Source organism: Oreochromis aureus, linkage group 5, assembly GCF_013358895.1.
Source record: "Oreochromis aureus strain Israel breed Guangdong linkage group 5, ZZ_aureus, whole genome shotgun sequence".
NCBI classification, from domain to species: domain Eukaryota; kingdom Metazoa; phylum Chordata; class Actinopteri; order Cichliformes; family Cichlidae; genus Oreochromis; species Oreochromis aureus.
Genome location: NC_052946.1, coordinates 31,452,525 through 31,473,861, shown reverse-complemented (window position 1 = coordinate 31,473,861; position 21,337 = coordinate 31,452,525). Strand labels below are relative to the sequence as shown.

The 21,337-nt window shown below is 39.4% G+C and overlaps 1 protein-coding gene across 6 annotated transcripts; it reads left to right on the top strand.

Moving 5' to 3' along the window:
• On the top strand, positions 1-12,546 carry pfkfb2b (6-phosphofructo-2-kinase/fructose-2,6-biphosphatase 2b). Of its 6 annotated transcripts, XM_039612890.1 has the most exons (17): positions 1-233; positions 574-729; positions 1,267-1,392; positions 1,920-2,016; positions 4,284-4,350; positions 4,538-4,612; positions 5,566-5,622; positions 5,769-5,893; positions 6,071-6,278; positions 6,535-6,681; positions 7,135-7,239; positions 7,415-7,544; positions 7,637-7,699; positions 7,787-7,851; positions 8,571-8,738; positions 9,413-9,435; positions 11,506-12,546. In XM_039612890.1, exons 2-17 carry the CDS (start codon positions 645-647, stop codon positions 11,573-11,575), a joined length of 1,611 nt encoding a protein of 536 aa, XP_039468824.1. In that variant the 5' UTR covers positions 1-233; positions 574-644; the 3' UTR covers positions 11,576-12,546. The 6 variants fall into 6 exon arrangements, 5 of the variants coding, with proteins under 5 accessions (XP_039468824.1, XP_039468826.1, XP_031595708.1 ...); XR_005613242.1 differs by having other exon boundaries at positions 8,571-9,435; XM_039612892.1 differs by lacking the exon at positions 8,571-8,738.
• Positions 12,547-21,337: the final 8,791 nt, after the last annotated feature.

The following is a 21,337-nucleotide window of genomic DNA, read 5'->3' as shown; positions in this document are numbered from 1 at the left end:
GACGTTACGGTAGAGGAACGTCGACACGCACCTCCAGCTTGGAACGATACCAGCCGGCTGAGGAGGCATTTCAGCACCAAGGACAGGCCGACCAGACTGGCTCCTCCAACCGCACCGGCGGACGCAAACTCTGTGTCCGGCAGATCACGAGATCCCCGGTCCTGCGGTGCATGACTGCGTCTTTCAGAGGCGGTCCCGAATAGCAGGTCTCTTCGTATTTACCTCCTTACCAGGTAAAACACTGACTCTTGTATGTTCGTCTTGTGTGGATTGTGGTATAAATTATGTCAGAGTGAACTCGGTCACCCCAGTGAGTGAGAGAGGAAACCACCGCATGCCTCGCTCATGTGCGGCTTTGTAAATATAGTGCTTTTAAGCCAAGTGTTTTTTCCTGTGCACAGATGATGTGGCAGCACTTCTCATCTTCATTCACAGCTCCCCTGCTGCTTGCTCTGCAGTCAATGTTGCCTGGGAGACATTAAGCCATATCCATAATACATCGATAGGAAAACCTTGCATACAAAGCTCTGGTTCTCTTCTGTCTGAGGCTAATCCTTCGCATGCATGTTGCAGACCAACTTGGACTATGTCCCTCTGAGAGAGAGAGAGAGCTGATCTGAATTGCGCTTAAAGAAGATTCCAATATGTCAAGCACTCAGAGAGACAATGGCTCTGCAAACTCCACAGAAGCCAAGAAAACAGACCTCAGAGTCAACGAGAAAAAATGCTGTAAGTAAACGCCAATTAGATTTTAGTAGGTTTTAAGTCATGCATCGCTGTTTATAGAGTGTGCAGGTGCACTTGTAACATAAAACCTTGTTTTGTGTGCTCTGACCAAATCACAATCACCTCAGTGAGAGGAAAGCTGCTTCATTTCATCTCCAACCTACCAGGGAGTTGAGCTTTCTGGAGTGGCAAAAAAAGAAAAAAGAATATAAATCATGACCAGTGATAAAAATACTTTGAAACCTTCTGTGGTTTCTGCTGTTCTTAAGAAAATTACTTCTCTCTCCCAGGATGTTTCTCCTTCTAATTTCTTCGGATGACATCTCTGAACCTGCTCCACAGATATTTGTGTCCAAAGAGACTTTTTATTTTTTGTGTATACACATGACCTAGTTATATAAGCCTGGCTGTTCACGAGTTTGTGCAGCATTGGCATGCCTGTTTAAAATGTGTTTTTCTCTATTGTAATGCTGGTTATGGGTCAGATGTGATTTGCATTTGACTGTGACTTTCAGTATTGTGCATCTCTTTCCTGCACAGCATGGGCTTCTTACATGACAAACTCTCCAACGGTAATAGTGATGATCGGATTGCCCGCTAGAGGAAAGACCTACATCTCCAAGAAACTCACACGTTACCTCAATTGGATAGGAGTCCCAACCAAAGGTAGAACATAACATATGACATTTCTTTCTCATTATGTTTCAGTTTATGCCAGCTGCAAATTTAAAACATTTCATAGTGTGTTTTATTGAACTTTCATAGGCTTTCAGTCCTTCTTTGTATTTCTTTTTACTTCTTTGTATAAGTTAAATCAGGATAGTTAAAGTGGGAAAGCAACTCTAAATCCAGTAAAGATCATGAAAAACAGCATCAGTGTTATCTCTTCTCCAGCACAGAGACATGCATTATACATGTCAAAAAAACGAGTAGCAGTGACATTAGAATGGCAACAAAATTTTTAAATGCAAAAGCTGAATTTTTAAACCTCCCCCCACTGACATTAAGCGTGCATAATAAATATTTAAATGTAACTACTCTAAAATTATCCCACAAAGAGAAGCTAAATTTAGCCACTTAAATTCTTGTGGTTTTAGTTGTTCACTAGAACAAAAGTGTATCCAAGTGTATCCAACATGAGAGGCGACAGCACAGCCAGGGCAGATTGATAACGTCCTTTGTTCATTTTTCAGTGTTTAACTTGGGCGTGTACCGCAGAGAGGCTGTCAGAGCTTATAAGTCCTATGATTTCTTCCGCCACGACAATGAAGAAGCCATGAAAATAAGGAAGTAAGGTTCACTTTTACACATGTGCCCACAATATGTTTTTACAATGTACATTGCATTTATCTAGCACTAAGAAAACTGTCATTTCCTCACTGTCTGTGTCACATTTCTTGCATTCAACCTTAGTCGGTTTCCTATTTTGCAGATTTCCCTGCTGCATCAGTGACTAAGCTGTTCTTTTGGCTGGCAGTCAGTATTTAGCCACAGTCAGCCTAAACTGATATACACATACACACAAGCAGCCTAGTGTGCGCCACAAATGGTTGTGATTAGTGACTGTAAATCAGTGCTTCAACAAAAAGATTAACAAAGAACAAAACAAAATGCCTCTTTTCCTCCTGGTCTAATCTGGTAGTAGTGATTGAAATGGGCTGTGTTATGCATGGCTATCATGAAAATGTGACGGGCTCTTGACAGCATCCTAGTGCTGACTTTGACCTAGATATTAAACAAGCTGCCGCTGTCACTCTGAAGCTGACACAAGCCCTCTGTGGACCTGCATGGATATCCAGCCTGGGTCAAACATAAGCTATACCTATTTCTGAGTTTTTGTGTTTGTTATCATAAAGTACCAGCAAGACCAGTTTAAAGGAATAGTTCAATGTGAAATCTACCTTTTTCTTATGAGTTAACTAAAACTGGAGCTGTGTGGTGTATTGGCAACTTTAGAAATAAAGTTTTAAAATACTGATTTGTGCTAATAACTAATAATTTTGTCCTTCACACTTTTCCTTCAGAGTTATAGATCACAGTAATCACAGGTTTGCACACCTTTTGTATTCAAGCTGTTAATTAATCTGGAGAAATTTCACCCCATGCTTCCTGAATTTCCTCCCACGAGTTAGATAAATGTTTGCACTGCACAATCAATCTGTTCCCACAACAGCTCAAAAGAGTTAAGATCCTTTGACTGTTCAGGCCACTCTATTACACGCAGATTACCAGCTCACTGCTTCTTCTAGGAATAGCTTTTCCATAGTTTGGAGCTCTGGGTCATTGTCCTGCTGTAAAAAAGAAGCTCACTCCAATCAAGTAGCAATCACAAGAATTGCTTTTATTGTTTAAGATGCCTGTCTGCCAATAGAAGGTTTCCCATTGTAGCAACCAAAGCACCTCAAAATCTTAGCACTGTTCAATTAAGGAAATGTAAGTGAGTAAGTTTTTCTGTCAACCCTCTCCGTTCCCTCTGGGAATAGCCTTTTTTTTAATCAAAACAAAGAAACCTCTCCGTTTCAGAAGAAATGTCTTTTTTGGTGCCATTTTTTTGCCATTCATCCATGTATCCACTCATCAGTTTCTTAACTGCTTATCCAATTCTGTGCTGGATACCAGTCTGGTATCATCTGGTACCAGTGGGAGGAAGTTGGAGCACCCTGAGGAAAGGCCAGTTTAAATTTTTGGATTTCAACACAGGATCTTCTTGCTGTGAGGCAAAGGATTCAGATATGTTAATTAGAAAACTTTTTTCTGCTGATAATTTAGCCTTAACCAGTGAACCTTATTAATATGTGCTGTTTAAATACTCCATTAAAATGTTATCCTCCTGATTCATGCTAATTGTAATTTGCAATATTATTTCATGTTATTTTGCCTATTGTTATTATTACTATTAGTATTATTATTTAGATTATTATTATAATTATATATATTTTTTTGCAGTATAGCGTTTACAGCTACCACCAGCAGTCCCTTAGCTTCACCTCTTAAGGTGACAAGAGTAGAAACTCTGGCTAAATGACAAACATTCTGATTTAACACTCAACAAGAACACCAACAAATGTATTTTTAAAATCGTTTATGGTAATCACTGCTGTTTTGTTTTGTGCCTTCCAACATTCCTCCCTCCAAATAGATAAAATCCACCTCCAAATTGTATTGTTTGAGGAAAGATATATTGCAGCAGATTTTTTCAGAATCTTGCAGGAGAAATCTACCACTGTGTACCTCATAACTCTTGCACATGATAATTGAACTGGGTCAGTGACTAAACGCTACTGCCAACAGATGGGAAATATTTTTTTGTGATTTTAAAAATGGGTGTTTTTCATGTCTTGTAATTGTTTTGATGCACAGAAGAAAGCTGTAATCCAAAACTGGGGGGGGGGCCTACAAAGAATCAGTTTTTTCATGAAATCTACAATGTATTACTGTAACATTTTCAGATTTCTGACACTACACTAGAATGTAAGCTTTGATGATGGTGGATTTCAGTAAATCTGTTTTTTATAGTTGGCTGTTGGCTGCTGGTATGTTTGCTTTCTCTACTGCAGGCAGTGTGCTCTGGTAGCGCTGCAAGATGTGAAGGCGTACTTGACAGAGGAGGGAGGTCAGATCGCAGTGAGTCTCTCAGTCTTTATGTGCATGCTTCTCTGTTGACATGGCATCTCGATGTTGGCTCATTTCCTTTAAATACCCAGAACAGAAACACATCTGGCATTAGGATAGTCTTAATCCTACGCTGTCCCACAAACATTTCACAGAGCGCAAATAAATATTGTCTTTGTTTTTGCCCTTTTTCTTTCAGGTTTTTGATGCAACAAACACAACAAGAGAACGACGAGACCTTATTCAAGATTTTGTGAAGGAGAATGCTTTTAAGGTGAAATTATATGCTATTTTTACACATTTATATCCCATTGGGGACTTTTAAAATGTATTATGCAGATTGGAGTGATTACCTGAAGCCATGGAAAAGTCCTCACATTTGTCACATTTATTTTGCTGAACAGCGCGATGGCCATGGGGGGTAATTACCAAACAGCATTATTGAACTGACCTTTATTTCCCAAGATCCTGTTGAATAAGCATCTTTAAATTAATCCTTGTGGGTTTCTGTTCAGTATACGTGCTATCATCACTCAAAGGTTACATGAGCTCAATTTAAACATTAACGGAAAACATTTTTAATGCACAACCTCAATTCAAGTTAAATTAAAAACTGAATGAAATGATTTGCAAAACATATCAAACATTTAAACATTTATTTCACAGAAAATATGAGCTCATTTTGAATTTGATGGGAGCAACACATTTAAAAAAGTAAGAAACAGCTAGAAGAGTAAAAGAAAAGAGGCTAACGAACTACAAATAAAACACATCTACAAATTGTGTAACATTTTCAGAATAATTTTAATAAAATCACCTTTCAAACATTTCTCATATTTATTATTAGATGTCAAAAATTCACAGAATTTAAACAGTGAGGCTTTCAAACTTCACAGGGTGCTGTTAACTGAATAGATAACATTTGGGAAAATAAAGCTATCCACGATCGCTCTCCCTTTCTTCTCTGTAGATTTGAAGCTACCAGTTCTACCAATCTGTGTTTAAGACTGGAAAAAGTCGAGCTTTGCAGCTGCCTTTCTGCATCTGCAAAGCTCACTAATTCATAACCTATGTGTGGTGTTTTTTGTTGATGCTAATTACCCTGTATTTGTGTAAGTTCTTGTCTAGGTTGATGGCAATGTAAAATTTGCTGTTATAAAAAAAACTAATTGTCAGTTTCAGGAATGTTTAGCGTAAATTGACTCTGAGTTTCCATCTTTCTGACAGGTGTTCTTTGTGGAGTCGGTGTGTGATGACCCCGAAGTCATTGCTGCTAATATCCTGGTATGATCTCACCTAAATGAATTTAACCATTGACTGTGACTTTGTCTGGGTTGAACTCCATTACCTATTAATATTCACACCATCTGCAGCGTTATGTAAGAACTGAACTGGATGCTCATATTGTTTGAATGTGTTAACCGTAATAGGAAGTGAAGGTTTCGAGTCCAGACTACCCTGAGAGACACAGAGAGAGAGTTATGGATGACTTCCTGAAGCGAATTGAGTGCTACAAGGTCACTTACCAACCTTTAGATCCTGATGACTATGACAAGTATGAACTGCTTTGCATAATTTTAATCTTTTCCATTTATTGTTCCTCCAAAGTATTCTCCAATATAATAATCCAAACAGTAAAGCTGTTATATTGGCAGAATTAGGCCTTGCAAATTAGTAAATAAACACTAGATGGCGACAGTAAATCACCGGCGTGTTTTATTGGCATCTGCAGGGACCTTTCATTTATCAAGGTTATAAATGTGGGCCAACGTTTTCTGGTGAACCGGGTTCAGGACTACATCCAGAGCAAGATCGTCTACTACCTCATGAACATCCATGTGCACTCTCACTCCATTTACCTGTGTCGGCACGGAGAGAGCAAACACAACGTTGAAGGACGCATCGGAGGAGATTCTGAACTTTCCCCTCGTGGGAAACAGGTAGGATTTTTGCACGTTCTCTCTTTTAATGCTCATTTAATGAACTGTCGAGCCAGTTTCTGAAGAGAAGATAGCTACTGGGATAAGATGTTCTTAAACTGCAATATCATGCACTCCAGAGTTGTGACCTTTATTGGATTTAATCCTCTCCATTTCCTATTTTCTTCACTCTCACTGGTGAATATCTGTCTAATAAAGCAAGAAATGCCCTTAATGAGGGATAAATTGAAGCCTCTCCCTTTCTCTCACATCCCAGTTCGCCCACGCTCTGCGTGATTTCATTGATGAACACAAGCTGTCAGATTTGAAGGTGTGGACGAGCCAACTGAGAAGGACGATCCAGACAGCGGAAGAGCTTGGCGTGCCTTATGAACAGTGGAAAATCCTCAATGAGATTGATGCTGTCAGTACCCTCCACAGCTATAGCAATTTTTACAGCTAGACCTCTGGTTTGTAATAATAGAAACTTTATGCTGTTATTTCCAAGACACTTGTAAAATATGTTTGCATAGAGGTAAGAGCAAAGCCAAACGAAATTTTCAGCCCTTTTAATCACACTCAATCTCAAAGAAGCATCCAGAGGAGAATAAAAAGGGTTAAAATGCTTTGAAAAGATCTAGGTCACATGAAATAACAGTCATTATTTATTCACAGTATGAAATCAAAGGATTAAATGATGACTGTTTTCTGAGGATGAAATCGGTCGATGAAACTGGCTTAGCTCTTTGGAGACATTTATATATTTTATCAAGGGAAATTATCCAGTTATCTTTTTTTAGATTTCAAATTGTGCTGAAACATTTCTTTTCATCTTGAGGTGTGACGTGAGGATAAATGATTTATTTTCCTTTTCCAGGGTGTTTGTGAGGAGATGACCTACGAGATGATCCAGGAGACATTCCCAGAGGAGTTTGCATTGAGGGATCAGGACAAATATCATTATCGCTACCCAGGAGGAGAGGTAACCCGCACTACTCCTCACAATAAAGCGTCTGATCAGCAGCCACAGCGGCAGTAGTTTTATTCTGTTTTGTTATTCGACTTTCTTTCTCTACCAGTGTTGTTCAAGCTGTGAAAGTTAATTTCCTTTCAAGTGTTAGCAATTGAGCCCAGGATGATCTTTTGTTGCTCATTAGTCCTACCAAGATCTGGTTCAGCGCTTGGAGCCGGTTATTATGGAATTAGAGAGACAAGGCAATGTGCTGGTCATCTGCCATCAGGCTGTGATGCGCTGTCTCCTGGCTTACTTCCTGGACAAGGGTGCAGGTGAGATTAAAACAAACATACACACTCACACATGCTACAGACAACATAAGCAGACAATGATGAATCCGTACGCTATTTATTTCATTTCACAGAGGATCTTCCATACATGAAATGTCCACTCCACACAATTCTCAAGCTCACCCCTGTTGCATACGGTAAGTCTTTACCTGATGATCGTTACACTGTAACAACATAAGGCAACGTGAGAAGATAATGTAAACATATTGTCTTTTATCTTGTAGGTTGTAAAGTGGAAATGTTTTATCTGAATGTGGAGGCAGTAAACACGCACCGAGACCGGCCTCTTGTAAGTTGCTCTGAGATGAGCGGAAAAGAAAATCACATAGCTGCGCAAGTAGGCGAACATCACTCTTCCATTGAATGTTTAAAGTTGATCATTTGTAAGATATGCATATTGTTTACTCGCACTAAATTGGTCACCGACTCTCAGCATATAATTTCAAGGTGCGCTGTTGTTTGCTGTGTCTGTTCATTTCGCACAATCACACCTTATCCCCTGTATATATGAGGCTTTGCTTTCTTGCCTCCTTTCCTTATATCCTTGTCTTGTAACCCCCTTTTACCTTTAGTCTTAATTCCTCAGCTTGGCTTGAGCTATGAGCCTGTGAATGTTAAGTGATATTTTACCTTGAAAGGAAGCCATTGCTGAGCATGCTTATTTTGCTTGGCTGATCTAATCTTTGTCATTACTCTACTGTCTGTCCTCATATTAAGATTATGTATTTTCTGTGAAGACAGTTTTATCTGACTTGTTAGGTCCAGTGTTGTTGTGGTTTTGGTTGAAGCAGGTGGGGTTTTTTGTCCTGTGCAATCAGGGCTGTGCTGTTGCTGTTGATTGATGTTTTGTGGGTGGAAGCAGTTCCTTACCTTTTGCTTTGGATCAGTTTGGCGAGTGCAGCAATTTTTTATTTTTATTTTTTTGGCTGTTCCTCGTCAGATGCCCCCGGTGTTGTTTTTTTAAAGATCTTTTTTGTTTAACACCTGCGGTATCTCATTTTCTACCAGGGTAAAATTCCGAAGGACTCTACTCTCATACATCGCCGGAATAGTTACACTCCTTTGTCCAGTCATGACCAGGTCAAGCGGCCCAGGCTCTACAGCGCAGGCAACCAGCCCTGGCTACCGCTTGCCCCCACCCCATCTGCTCTGATGCCAGAGGAACGGCAAAGCCAAGTTAGTGAGATAGTTAAAGGATCCCCCTCTAAATCACGCCGTCTTTCCGTAATTGGTCCCACCACAGTTGTAATCATGTGTTTGGCATTTTCCCACCTCAGTTTTGGATCCTCTTGATAATTTGGTGTCTGTGTTGCAATCAGCATACGTGAAATCCACCCCACCATCTATCTTTTCCTCTCAGGGCATGTTTTGGGTCTTGAATGGATTGCTCCTTTCTTCAAATGTTGTTTCTGTCATATGTTTGTGCTGCATGATGTCTGCCTCACCGCCAGGCTGTTGACAGCTTGAATATGCAGAACAGCATGTCTACTCTTTACTAAGGAAAGCTCCTTGTGGAGTTAAGAAAAAGACACACAAACATCAGAAAGAGAGACGCACATCCTAATCATCTCGTAACTGTTAAAAAACCCAAAGTGATGATTCAGTTTGATTAAAACCCCAAAATAATCAGTGAAATTTCAGCTTTCTGTTAAAAAATAGAATTTATTCCCCCAAATACATTAACCACTTCAGTTTGAAAATGTTAACATTTTAAAATGCATATTCATATTTGTATGTGTTGTGTACTTGTTGGCCTTGCATTGTGGGTGTAGTGCTTCAGTCCCTCTCCACATTTCTATCTGTCTTTCTCTCTCTCCCTTCCTTCTCTCGCTCCAACCCTGTCTTTACAGACTCGGATAGGAGGCAGCTGTCTGTAAGTATTTTTGGAAACTTGTTGTCAACCTTTGATTGCCGTATTTCAACTCATTTCATTGTAACCCATATCAGTATATGTTGCCGCAGTGGTCTGTTCTTTGTGGTTATCAGTCTTTGGGTTCTCTAATCTTCCATTACCTTTGCACAGTGAAAGTTGATATCAGCTTTGTTTCATCACAGCGACCTTATCAGAAACACTTTGTCATATACTGATTCTTTGGTATTTTAATAGATGCAGTCAATTTTAATAAAACTGATGATAGAACACTATTAAACATGTATTATATCATGGAAATCCAGTGTTTTTTGTTGAACTTTCATGAAAGTGAAGTACCAGTATATAAGATTATACCTAGAAACGCACTATAAACCTTAATTAGATATTGATAACATACTAATGGAGCTGGCCTTTTCAAAAGCAAACAAAACGGGGGTCACGTGACGTCAATGGCGGAGTAGCTGTGTTTCTCGTCCGCTCCCGCAGCTTGGCATTTGTTTAGGCCTCTATATATGTCTTACTTGGTTAAAGTTTCTGTTTATTTCGACTTTTAAACTGCGTACGATACCAAGCACCCAGAAGAAGCTCAACCTCGGGTCAAAACCGGGCAAATCCGGAGAAAATCACCCTCCGCTCAGCGATCATGCTGCAGCGGTAATGGCGGAGGCCCAGTCGTCCCCACTCCTCGGCCAAATGGACGTCGATAAATTGGTGGAGAGGATATCGGCGGAGGTGTTGAGGGCTGTGGAGACCTCCTTTGAGAAGAAGATTGACCCGGTTCTGAAAAGACTGGAAACATGCGCAGCTAACATCTCTGCGTTGGATGTTAAAATGAAGGAGGCAGAGACACGCATATCAACGCAGGAAGATATTACAGCGGGATATGGCGCCAAGATTTCCAAAGTGGAGCTTAAGCTGGAGGCCGCTTTGGATAAGATTGATGACTTGGAGAACAGGAGCCGACGGTGTAACATACGTGTTATTGGGCTACCCGAAGGCAGTGAAGGTACCAACCCTGTGTCTTTTTTCAAAACGTGGTTACCGGAGTTGCTGGCTGTGAGTTTCAAGGGCGGCGCTGTTAAAATTGATCGCTGCCACCGGGTGCTTGCACGCCTCCCTACTTCCCCTCTTTCGGCAGTGATTACCAATGGTTATAGGTCGGGCAATTTCAGTATTGAACGTGGCAGTCGGCAGGGCTGTCCACTGAGCCCTTTGTTATTCGCCCTAGCTATGGAACCCCTTGCCACAGCCATTAGGAAGGATGCTGCTATTGAAGGACTCTGTTTGAACAATTCTCAACATAAGATTTCACTTTACGCAGATGACGTTTTAATTTTTCTAAATTCTCCTGCTCACTCAATTCCTAGATTAGTTTCGTTAATCTCCCAATACGGCTCCTTCTCGGGCTATAAGATCAATTTTTCTAAAAGTGAGGCTATGCCCCTCTCTGTTCTAAATGAGGTTGATCCAAACATTTGCCTTTTCGTTGGTCTCCCTCCGGTTTCACTTATTTAGGAGTAAAGATTTCACCGAATCTAAAAGAAATGTATAGTCTGAACTACACCCCTCTAATTCAGACCATCAATCGCGACTTGGATAGGTGGTGCAGCCTCCCTCTGTCTCTCTTAGGTCGTGTTCATCTGGTCAAGATGAATATTCTCCCTCGCCTCTTGTATTTATTCCAGATGTTACCGCTTGCTCTGTCCAAAAAAATTTTGTCAAAATTAAATGGTTCAATTAGCTAACGATTGTTAACTTTTTTTTTTTCTTTTCATTGTTTGTTACTATTGCTGTTGGGTTTTTCTTTCTACCTCCCACGTCCTGCTATACATGTAGATGCATCTTTGTCCTGTGTATGTATATGCTGGTGACTGCTGTTCTCCTGCTTTGCAATTAAAAGTTCAATAAAAAACAAACAAACAAACAAACATACTAATGGAGCTGTCTCAAAACACAACTTGAAACTCCTGGGCTAGGTCGCTGTTAGTTGCTTGTTAGTTGAGAATGTGCTGCTGCAGAAAACTGACTTGTGAATGTCACTGATGGGTTTTTTATTTTCATTTCTTGAAGGAGTCCCTGTGCGAAGGAAGCGACTTTGACAGCTCAGAAGAAACTAGTGGCTGTGTCCGCTTCTAAGTGAAGATCCCATCTTCTTTCCTCTTTTGCTCTTGCCACAGTGTGGACAACTTCTGAATCCAGTCATGAGTCAATCGAGTGTTTCTTTTGAAAAGCGGGCCGCTTCTGCATGAGGTAACATAGTTCTAGTTATCTCAAGGCCTCCGTCTCGTCTCTGCATGCCAAGGCTTTGAACAGGAAGCCTTATCATTAGTGTCATAAATACTTCTGCATGTGCACATAAAGAAACCAGTAAACGCACACAACATACTATATCACAGAAATGACAAAAAACTCAATATAAATGCTGCAATGCCTTACTGAACTTTAGATATACTGATAGAATTAGATCCTCCATATGTCACTGAATGTAATAGGAACAAGTTATCCGTTGCAATGATGGAAATCAATTTACACAGTTACATTTAGAAAAAATAAATTCTGTTATATTTTCTATGCATATCCAACACTAATATGCTATAAATAAACAATCTATAGTTGGAAATCTTGTCAAATGTGTTCCTAAGCCATAATTTATGTCTTAATTTGACAGAATGTGCTAGTTAGGGTCTCTAGAAAATAAAAGTACTTCTACTCTGTTCTGAAAGCAGTGAAAATACACTAAATTGCTGGATTTACCAGCACTATATACCAGCAGTAGGTACCTTATCTGTTAAGCAGGTGTTATCAATCACATTTAACACTACAACCTAAATGTTTCTTTATTTTTTTTTCATCATGCCGATGTATTCTGTTGAAGGATTTTATGTAGTAAAACTAAACAGCCAAACTATAAGCTGACTCCCTATTTGTGTTCGTGTCATTATACCGGCTGTGAATGTGTTTTATTTGTTTTATGCAAATGTATTTTGTTCCACCAACAAAAATGTTTAGATTTTATAATAATAGATCACAGTTTTAGTTTATGATTCTGTAATGTTTGTTGTTAAATTGTTTTCCTGCTCAAAGCCGCCTACTGTGCCTTTTAAGCAGACATTAAAAGTACATTTTGAAATGGCTTGCATTTTGCTTTTTTATTGATGCTTTGCAGAAGTGAAGGAATTAAACATGAAACTTTGCAGCTTATGTTTCAGCAGGTGTCATCCAAATTTGTCCCAAGACGCGTCTTATTTTTTATGATCTTGTTTAAAGTAAACCTTTAAAGCAAATAAATGAAATAGACAATATAAATTATCTATACATGACTTCCGGTGACGCCATGTTGGACTAAGCAGCAAAACGACGAAGCCCCGCCACACAAGGCAAGAAATAAGTGACAACTGAAGTTGGTAGGCAACCAAATAACCAGGTAAACAGAAAACCTGTACAAGATGACTACAAACAAAAAACAAAGAACGCTGAACAAAGATAGCTGGAAGGAAAAAGAAGATAAACAGAGGCCTCCCAGCCCAGCTAGCTTAAACGCCGCTAACGATAGCCAAGAACAACCAGAGCTAATGCTACTAGAAGAACTGAAAAAGCTACGTAAAGAGAATCAAGAGGGACACAATCACACAAAGATGTCGCTCGAAAGACTGGAGCAAGCGGTCACGGATATAAGAGACCACGTTGCTAAACATGAAGAGCGAATCGGACAAATGGAGGAAAGAATTAGCGCAACAGAAGACACACTTATGCGACACCAGAGGGCGCTGAGATACCTGATCCACCGAGACCTGGACCTCTCCGCTAAATGCGATGACTTGCAAAACAGATTGAGACGCAACAATATAAGGATTTTTCAGATCCCAGAGGGAAGTGAAGGTCATGATATGATCGGATTTCTCAGTGAGCTGCTCCGAGGATCACTGAAACTTCCAACGGAGATGGATATTAAGATTGAGAGGGCACATCGCTCACTTGCCACCGACCTACAGACCCTGCGGCGCCTCCTAGATCGATAATAGTGAGATTCCTAGACGCAGGAATAAAAGACAAGATTATACAGCAAGCATGGAGCCAGAAGCAAGTCTTTTTTCAAGATAAGCGGATCTTTCTTGACCAAGACTATTCGCCTGACCTACAGAAGAAGAGAGCTAGAATATACGAGGTTATCAAACAGCTTAAAAGAAAAAATGTGCAAGCAAAATGTCTATACCCAGCGAAGTTGAGAATACAACTGGACACTGGAGAGAAGACCTTCGCAACATTAACAGAGGCTGCGCAACAGTTGAAAGAGATGGGAGTCGAAATAGGTCGCGGTGATGGACGGCACATCGAAGAAGAGCTGAAAGAAGGTTGGAGAAACAACAGGAGAAGGCAAAGGGAGGCGGCGTTGTCGATCTCGGACCTCAGGGTCCTCATGCAGGAAGGACATTAAATTACCTAAACGTCATAGTGATTTGAAAGTGTGTGGAAAAGAGGGAGAAAAAATAAATGGAGACAAAAAAGTAAGAAGTACACCACAAACACCACCTGTTCTTACCAAAATATAGACGGGAATTAATTTTGGGTAGTAAAATGTCACTTATCTTAGAAAGTTATATTTTAGTCTGGGCGGAGGTCATGCTTAGGATTAATATGAGTGGACTACACTTACTAAGACCTCTTATACACAATAGTGTAATATTGGTTATTTGTGCATTAAGCACTTTACCCACAGAGAATGATGGTCACACTTCTCTGCCCCGTTCCAAATGGGGGTTGCCCACAATGTGGACGACTGGAAGGATGGAAGTCTTGTTCTTGTTCTTTTTTAGCGATAAGTTTTCTTTCTCTCTGACATATGTTATAGACCTGAGCTCACATTTTCTATTACAGACTAAGTATATATATACTCGGTACATACTGGAATACAAAGGGGAATATCCAATCATATAGAGAACGTGATATATATGAACTTTGTTAGCTATAATGTAAAAGGAATCAATAACCCAATTAAGAGAAAAAAAATCTTAGGTCAACTAAAGCGATTGCAGTGCTCTGTAGCCCTGATTCAAGAAACTCACCTATCTGAAATAGAACATGTTAAATTAAAAAGAGAATGGGTTGAACAAGTATATAGTGCATCCTGCAAGAGTGGGAAGAAGAGAGGGGTTGCGATCCTCTTTAACAAATGTGCGTACTACAGTAATGAAAAGGTCTTTCGGGACGATGAAGGTCGTTATGTTATGGTAACGGGAAAAATCGGAGGCTTAAAAATTACAATTTTAAATGTATACGCTCCAAATGAAGATTGCCCGAATTTCTTTAGAAAGGTTGCATCTCTTATGGCAGATAAAGGTGAAGGACTCTTGCTTATGAGGGGGGGGATTTCAACTGTGTTTTGAGCAATAAGTTAGATAGATCACCAGCATTAACAAGACCCCAGTCCAAAATGTCTAGAAGTCTCTTAGGCATGATGGCAGAACTGGGACTCGTAGATGTGTGGAGACATCAACATCCTACGGATAAAGACTTCACATTCATGTCTCATGTGCATGGAAGCTACACAAGAATAGATTTTTTCTGTATGTCAAAAAAAGAACTATTCAGGGCAAAAGAGACAACAATTCAATCAATTAATATATCTGATCATAGCCCAGGTACTGTGAAAATTGATATGGGAATGTTTGATTATTTTAAACACTGGAGACTGAACGTCTCATTGTTAACAAACCCACAGGTCAAACAGGAAGTACAGTCTGCTCTATCTGAATATTTTGCTATAAATGATGATAGTAGTATCTCTCCCTCAATAGTATGGGATGCCAGTAAAGCCACAATAAGGGGAAAACTTATTGCCAGAATGAAGAAACAAAGGCTAGCAAAACAGGTAGAACTAGAAAATGAAATAAGAGGATTGGAGAAGGAACATAAACAACAAGGTAAAGATGACATATTTAAAAAGCTAAAAGATGCAAAACAACAATTAGATGAGATATTAACAAACAAAGCAGAAGGGAATCTTAGATACGTAGATAGGAAATATTATGAAATGGGAAATAAAGCTAGCAGGCTACTTGCATTCCAACTCCGAAAGACTCAATCCACTCGTATAGTTCCTAAAATTAGAAACCCAGAGACCAATTGTATTGAAACACAACCTAAGGAAATATCAAATGCTTTCGCAAAATACTATAAAGGGTTATACAAGAGTGAAGCTCAAGAACAACAGAAGGAAAATAGTACAAAATTTCTGAGTACTCTCAAATTAACTAAATTGTCAAATGATGAAGCAATAAAACTAGTACACCCCATCAGTGAAATTGAAATAAAAGAAGCTATAGTCAAATTAGGAAACAATAAATCACCAGGAGCAGATGGATATGCTGGAGAGTATTATAAAATATTTGCGAACGAACTTACTCCCATATTATGCAAAGTATATAACTATGCTCTAAATTCAGGAGATATCCCAAAGTCATGGTCAGAAGCAATTATTACAGTTCTACATAAAGAAGGAAAAGACCCCATAAATTGTACAAACTATCGACCAATAAGTCTCCTGTGTGTGGACTACAAAATTTTAACATCCATATTAGCCAATAGAATCCAAAACTATATAAAGAAATTAGTGAAAAGTGATCAGACTGGATTCATTAGCGGCCGCCAAGGGACTAATAACATAAGGAAGGCCCTAAATCTACAGTCAATAGCAGAAAGAGATGAAATGCCATCAATGTTCCTTAGTCTGGATGCAGAAAAGGCATTCGATCGAGTGGACTGGATATTCCTTGAACAAACATTGTTAACGATGGGATTTGGAGAAACATTTGTTACATGGATCAATTCTCTATATAAAGAGCCTAGGTCAAAGGTCAGGGTTAACGGATGCTGTTCTGATCTATTCAAGATAGAAAGGGGTGTGAGACAGGGGGACTCACTGTCACCCATCCTCTTTGCGATTAGTATAGAACCATTGGCTGAAGCCATACGTTGTAATACGCAAATTCAAGGAATGGAGGATGAAGGAGGAATAACTCATAAGATAGCTCTTTTTGCTGATGATATTTTACTTTTTATTAAAAACCCACTTCTTTCCATCCCAGCACTTATGGAGTGCCTACACAGGTATGGGTCAATCTCAGGATATAAGATTAATGAAAATAAATCAGAAGCAATGATGATATCTGGAGAATGGCCTATGCAATTAAATGAAAGGATTTCCTTTCGCTGGCCTAGACAGGGATTCAGATACCTGGGAATTACACTTACAGCAAAACCTAAGCAATTATATGAAACTAATTATAACAAACTCCTTGGACAAATAAAGAAAGATATATCACGATGGGATATTCTACCCCTCTCTTTATTTGGAAGGGTCGAAGTGGTGAGGATGAATCTTTTACCCCGACTTTTGTTTTTATTTCAATCACTGCTGGTAAGAGTTCCGGCGTCTACTTTCAATATGTTAAATAAACAAATTTCCACATTTATTTGGCAAAAAAAGAGACCCAGAATACGACTTAAAACTTTGCTGACCTCAAAAGAAAAGGGGGGACTGAGACTCCCAAATTTTAAATACTATTCCTGGGCTGCACAGCTAAACGCAGTAGTGGCATGGATAAAAAATGACCAGGAAACTGGATGGGTTCAAATAGAACAAAGCACAGCTAAGAATGTAACCTTACTAACATATCTTTGCTCACCATCTTCCCTATGACTTTGTACAATTCTCCAAAATCAAGTTAAAGTAAAAGACTCCCTGTTTTGACACACTGGGCAAGATCCAGCACTCTTTGTAGAGGCACAAGTACAATGAACTTCCAAAATAGTGATCCCAAATTAACAGCAGCGGTCTGGAGATGTATGAGAAGGTGACTTGGACCAAATTTAAATTGGGTAATTTATTAACTTTTTTAACCTGAAAAATTAGGTTATCTCTTCAGGGATTTACTAATTTGATGTGTTAAAACGGTTCTCTCTTTGCACGTCAAACCCTAAATATGACACATTTTCAACAACAACCTGGACCGCTTGAAGAAGGAAGCAGTCTGGGACGAGGACAGCGCCACCTGGAGACTGCCAGATGTGATGGTGCAGAAAACAACACTGCCTTCAGGTGGGGTATATTATGTAAAAAAAAAAAAAAAAAGTGAAAGCTTTTTTTCCCCCGCTAGTTAACGTGGCAGGCCACCTCTCTGTGAGCGGCTCTAACATGAATCTGCCTGTGAGCTCAGACGCCATCCTGCCTCGCCCCTTCCGTCTGGAGCAGTGTTGCCAACTCCTCAGTAAGGAAAATCGCTATTGGTTGTCCTAAAAGTCGCTAGAAGTCGCTAAATGACGTCATCACCTAATTTGCATAATTGGTCATGCTAATATAATTGTAACCAATGTTGCTGGAGAGAGAAATAACATCGTGGAAGAGACATAAAGTGAGTAAAAAACGTCCTAAATGCATTTAGAGTTTATTTAGAACTATAAATTAAATTTCTTTTAGTAATTATTGTTTTTTTTAATGTCACAATTCCAGCCCTGCTCCTTTACCCGGGCTTGGACCGGCAAAAGTGACCCGAAATAAGCACTCTGGTGGAGTTTGTGTGTGTGTGTTTATAAGTAGTTTTAAACCTTGTGATCCACAAAACAGCATAAGAGTAAAAGAAGAACTGACTGCGATAAAGCACCCGCTGCTTGTTGAGAGTAAAAGCGATACGCGCTTTCACGTCTTTTTTTAGCGACTTCTTTTAGAAAAAAAGTCGCTAGGGGGTCTGAAAACTCGCTAAATATAGCGACAAAGTCGCTAAGTTGGCAACACTGGTCTGGAGTCGCTGGATGTCCCAGTGTCCAACGGTAAAGTGAAGCGCAAAAAAGCAAATCTCACATCCATAATGAGGCGATTTAAACGGACTGTGACCCACATATTTGCAGTTTTCTTGTCATGATCCTGGGTCCGTTTGACCCAGCGTTTTGTGTTTTTCTATTTAGTGTGATTTTGGTTCTGTTCTTCCTCTGTTTAGTGTTTACACTGTTCGGCCCGTGTGTGTCCTTGTATGTGTAGTTCCTGTTTTATTGTGAAGGTCTGTGTCTTATGTCAGTGGGTTCTGTTTACGTTTTCCCCTGCCTCGTCAGTTGTGATGTCTTCCAGGTGTGTTCCCCTCCTGTTTCCCTTCCCCTGATTCCTGGCGTGTGTATTTATAGTGTGTGTTACCTCGTCCTCGTTGCTGTTTCGTCTGTGTTCATCCCCTTCATCATTCTGTGTCTGTTCCTCCGTGCTCCTGGTTATTCTCCCTGCAAGGTACCCTCGTTCTGGTTTTGGTGTTAGTTTTAGTTTTCCCAGTTTAGTGTATTTTCTGTTATTTTCCTCGCCCCCTTTCTGTTGTGTTGTATTTCACCGGTTGTTATTAAAGCTCACCCTCCACTTAAGCAGTCTGCATTTTGGGTCCATTACTAACCTTCACACGGCCTGCCTCGGCACCTCGTGACATTTCTACAATGACAGTTTTGATGACTCATCAAAAAATAAGTGTTGTATAGACTGTAAGAAATGTACATAAAAATTACAGTAAATAACTGCGAAATGGCAACGGTAAATGACCATTAAATCCAAAAAAGTAGATAATTGTAATATTTATGTTGAATCACTGTAAATTGAAAAATGGTAAATTGCTTTAATTTTTGCACTGCTAAAATGTTTAAAGTACATTAATGTACAGTAATATGGCCCATTGTCTTTGAAAACAACAAGAAAAATTTGTAACATTATTTACAATTAATCACCCTATAATTTACGTAATAATTCTGTATGAATAACAGTCTTTTCTGCTATAATCATTTGAATTTACAATCTACAACTGTATATTAATCACCAAAAACATACCGTACTTTTAACTGTACCAAAAAGTCAAAACATTGTTAGAATTATTGTGAAAACTATGGTAAAAAAAAAAAAAAATTAAATTAAGAAGCTCAAGCTGCTTAATAAAACAGCATATCTTAGTAGTAAATATGGTCAGTTACTGCAAATAAAAAATATGTATATACTTTTTAGTTCTACAGTCTCTCCTAGTATAAAACACAAGTATTCACAATGAAAACTAAAATTCTGGCATAATTAATGGCAAAAGGACATCTGCTACAGTGGCCCCTAGAGACAAAACACATGCAAACTCCAAAACACGTACAACCTCTAAAGCACGTACAAACTCCAAAGCACGTACAAACTCCTAAGCACGTATAAATCCCGAAGCACGTACAAATTCTGAAGCACGTACAAACTGCAAAGCACGTACAAACTCCAAAACACGTACAAATTCCAAAGCACGTACAAACTCCAAAACACGTACAAACTCCGAAGCACGTATAAATTCCAAAGCACGTACAAATTCTGAAGCACGTACAAACTGCAAAGCACGTACAAATTCCAAAGCACGTACAAACTCCAAAACACGTACAAATTCTGAAGCACGTACAAAGTGCAAAGCACGTACAAATTCCGAAGCACGTACAAACTGCAAAGCACGTACAGACTCTAAAACACGTACAAATTCCAAAGCACGTACTTTGCAGTTTGTACGTATTTTGGAGTTAGTACATGCTTTGGTGTTTGTAGATGTTTTGGAGTTTGTACGTGCTTTTTGGAGTTTGTACGTGTTTTGGAGTTTGTATGTGTTTTTGAGTTTGTACGTGCTTTGCAGTTTGTACGTGGTTTGGAATTTGTACGTGTTTTAGAGTCTGTAGGTTTTTCGGAATTTGTATGTGCTTTGGAGTTTGTACGTGTGTTTAATTGACGAGAAACAGCTAAAGACAATGCCACGTTGTGATTTTTGTGGCAAGTCCGTGAGGACACTGAAGGGTTATGTGCTTCATTGCAAACTTCATCGAAATGAGCCGCGATGCACATTTAAGTGTTTTGGAGCAGGCATTTTGCAAGTATGGGGCTTTCAAGGCGCATTTTTATCGAAAGCACATTTCTCCCACTCCTGTTACCGACAAGATTACGCTTAGCACTTTTAAATGCGCAGTGGCATTGTGTGAACGTCAGTTTACAGACTCGAAAGTTGTAATAGCTCACTTGAAGGACCATTTTGAGGAAGGACGTGAGGTTACTTGTCCACCAAGAGGGTGCACAAGTGTTTTCACAGTCAAATCTTCATTTACCGCCCACATGTCACGGAAACATAAAAACTTTGCAGATGGAGGCATCAGTGATTGGTACAAGGATTGTGCACCTCAGTCATGTCCCACTGTTGAAGCAGAATTACTTAATTGTGGACCTGACATCTCTGAAGCAGGCACAGAGACGGTCCCAATAGAGGTTGATTCTGAATTATCTGAAGATTTTAGAGATCTTTTCCTCAGAAATATAAGTTTATTCTACTTGAAATTGCAAGGACAGTTTCTGCTACCTGCTTCTACCATCCAGACCATTGTAGAGGAAATACAAAACATACATGAATTGGGTCAGTCATATACATTGGATAACCTCACTACACTCCTAAAAACTAACACAACATTGTCTGACGAGGGTATTGCCAAGCTCTGTGAGGCGGTCAAGGGATCCGATCTGTTTTCCGCATGTCATAAAGGGCCAATGAGGACAACATACTCCAGAGTACAGTCCTTCAAAGAAATGTTTAACTATGTGGAGCCCAAGAAAAAATTTTTAGGACAAAGCCAGAATAGAACTGATCAGTTTGCATACTATGTACCTCTAAGAGAGACTTTGAAATGTTTGTTAAACTCTGATTTGTGGCAGAAATGTGTAACAGGTGAGCAGTCAGCTGGCTCTTCATCAGATGTACTGTGTGACATTAGTGATGGTAGGATATTCAAAAGCAATAATTTTTTTGACACAAATCCATCATGTCTCAAACTACTGCTATATCAAGACGCCTTTGAAGTTGTTAATCCTTTAGGCTCTGCAAAG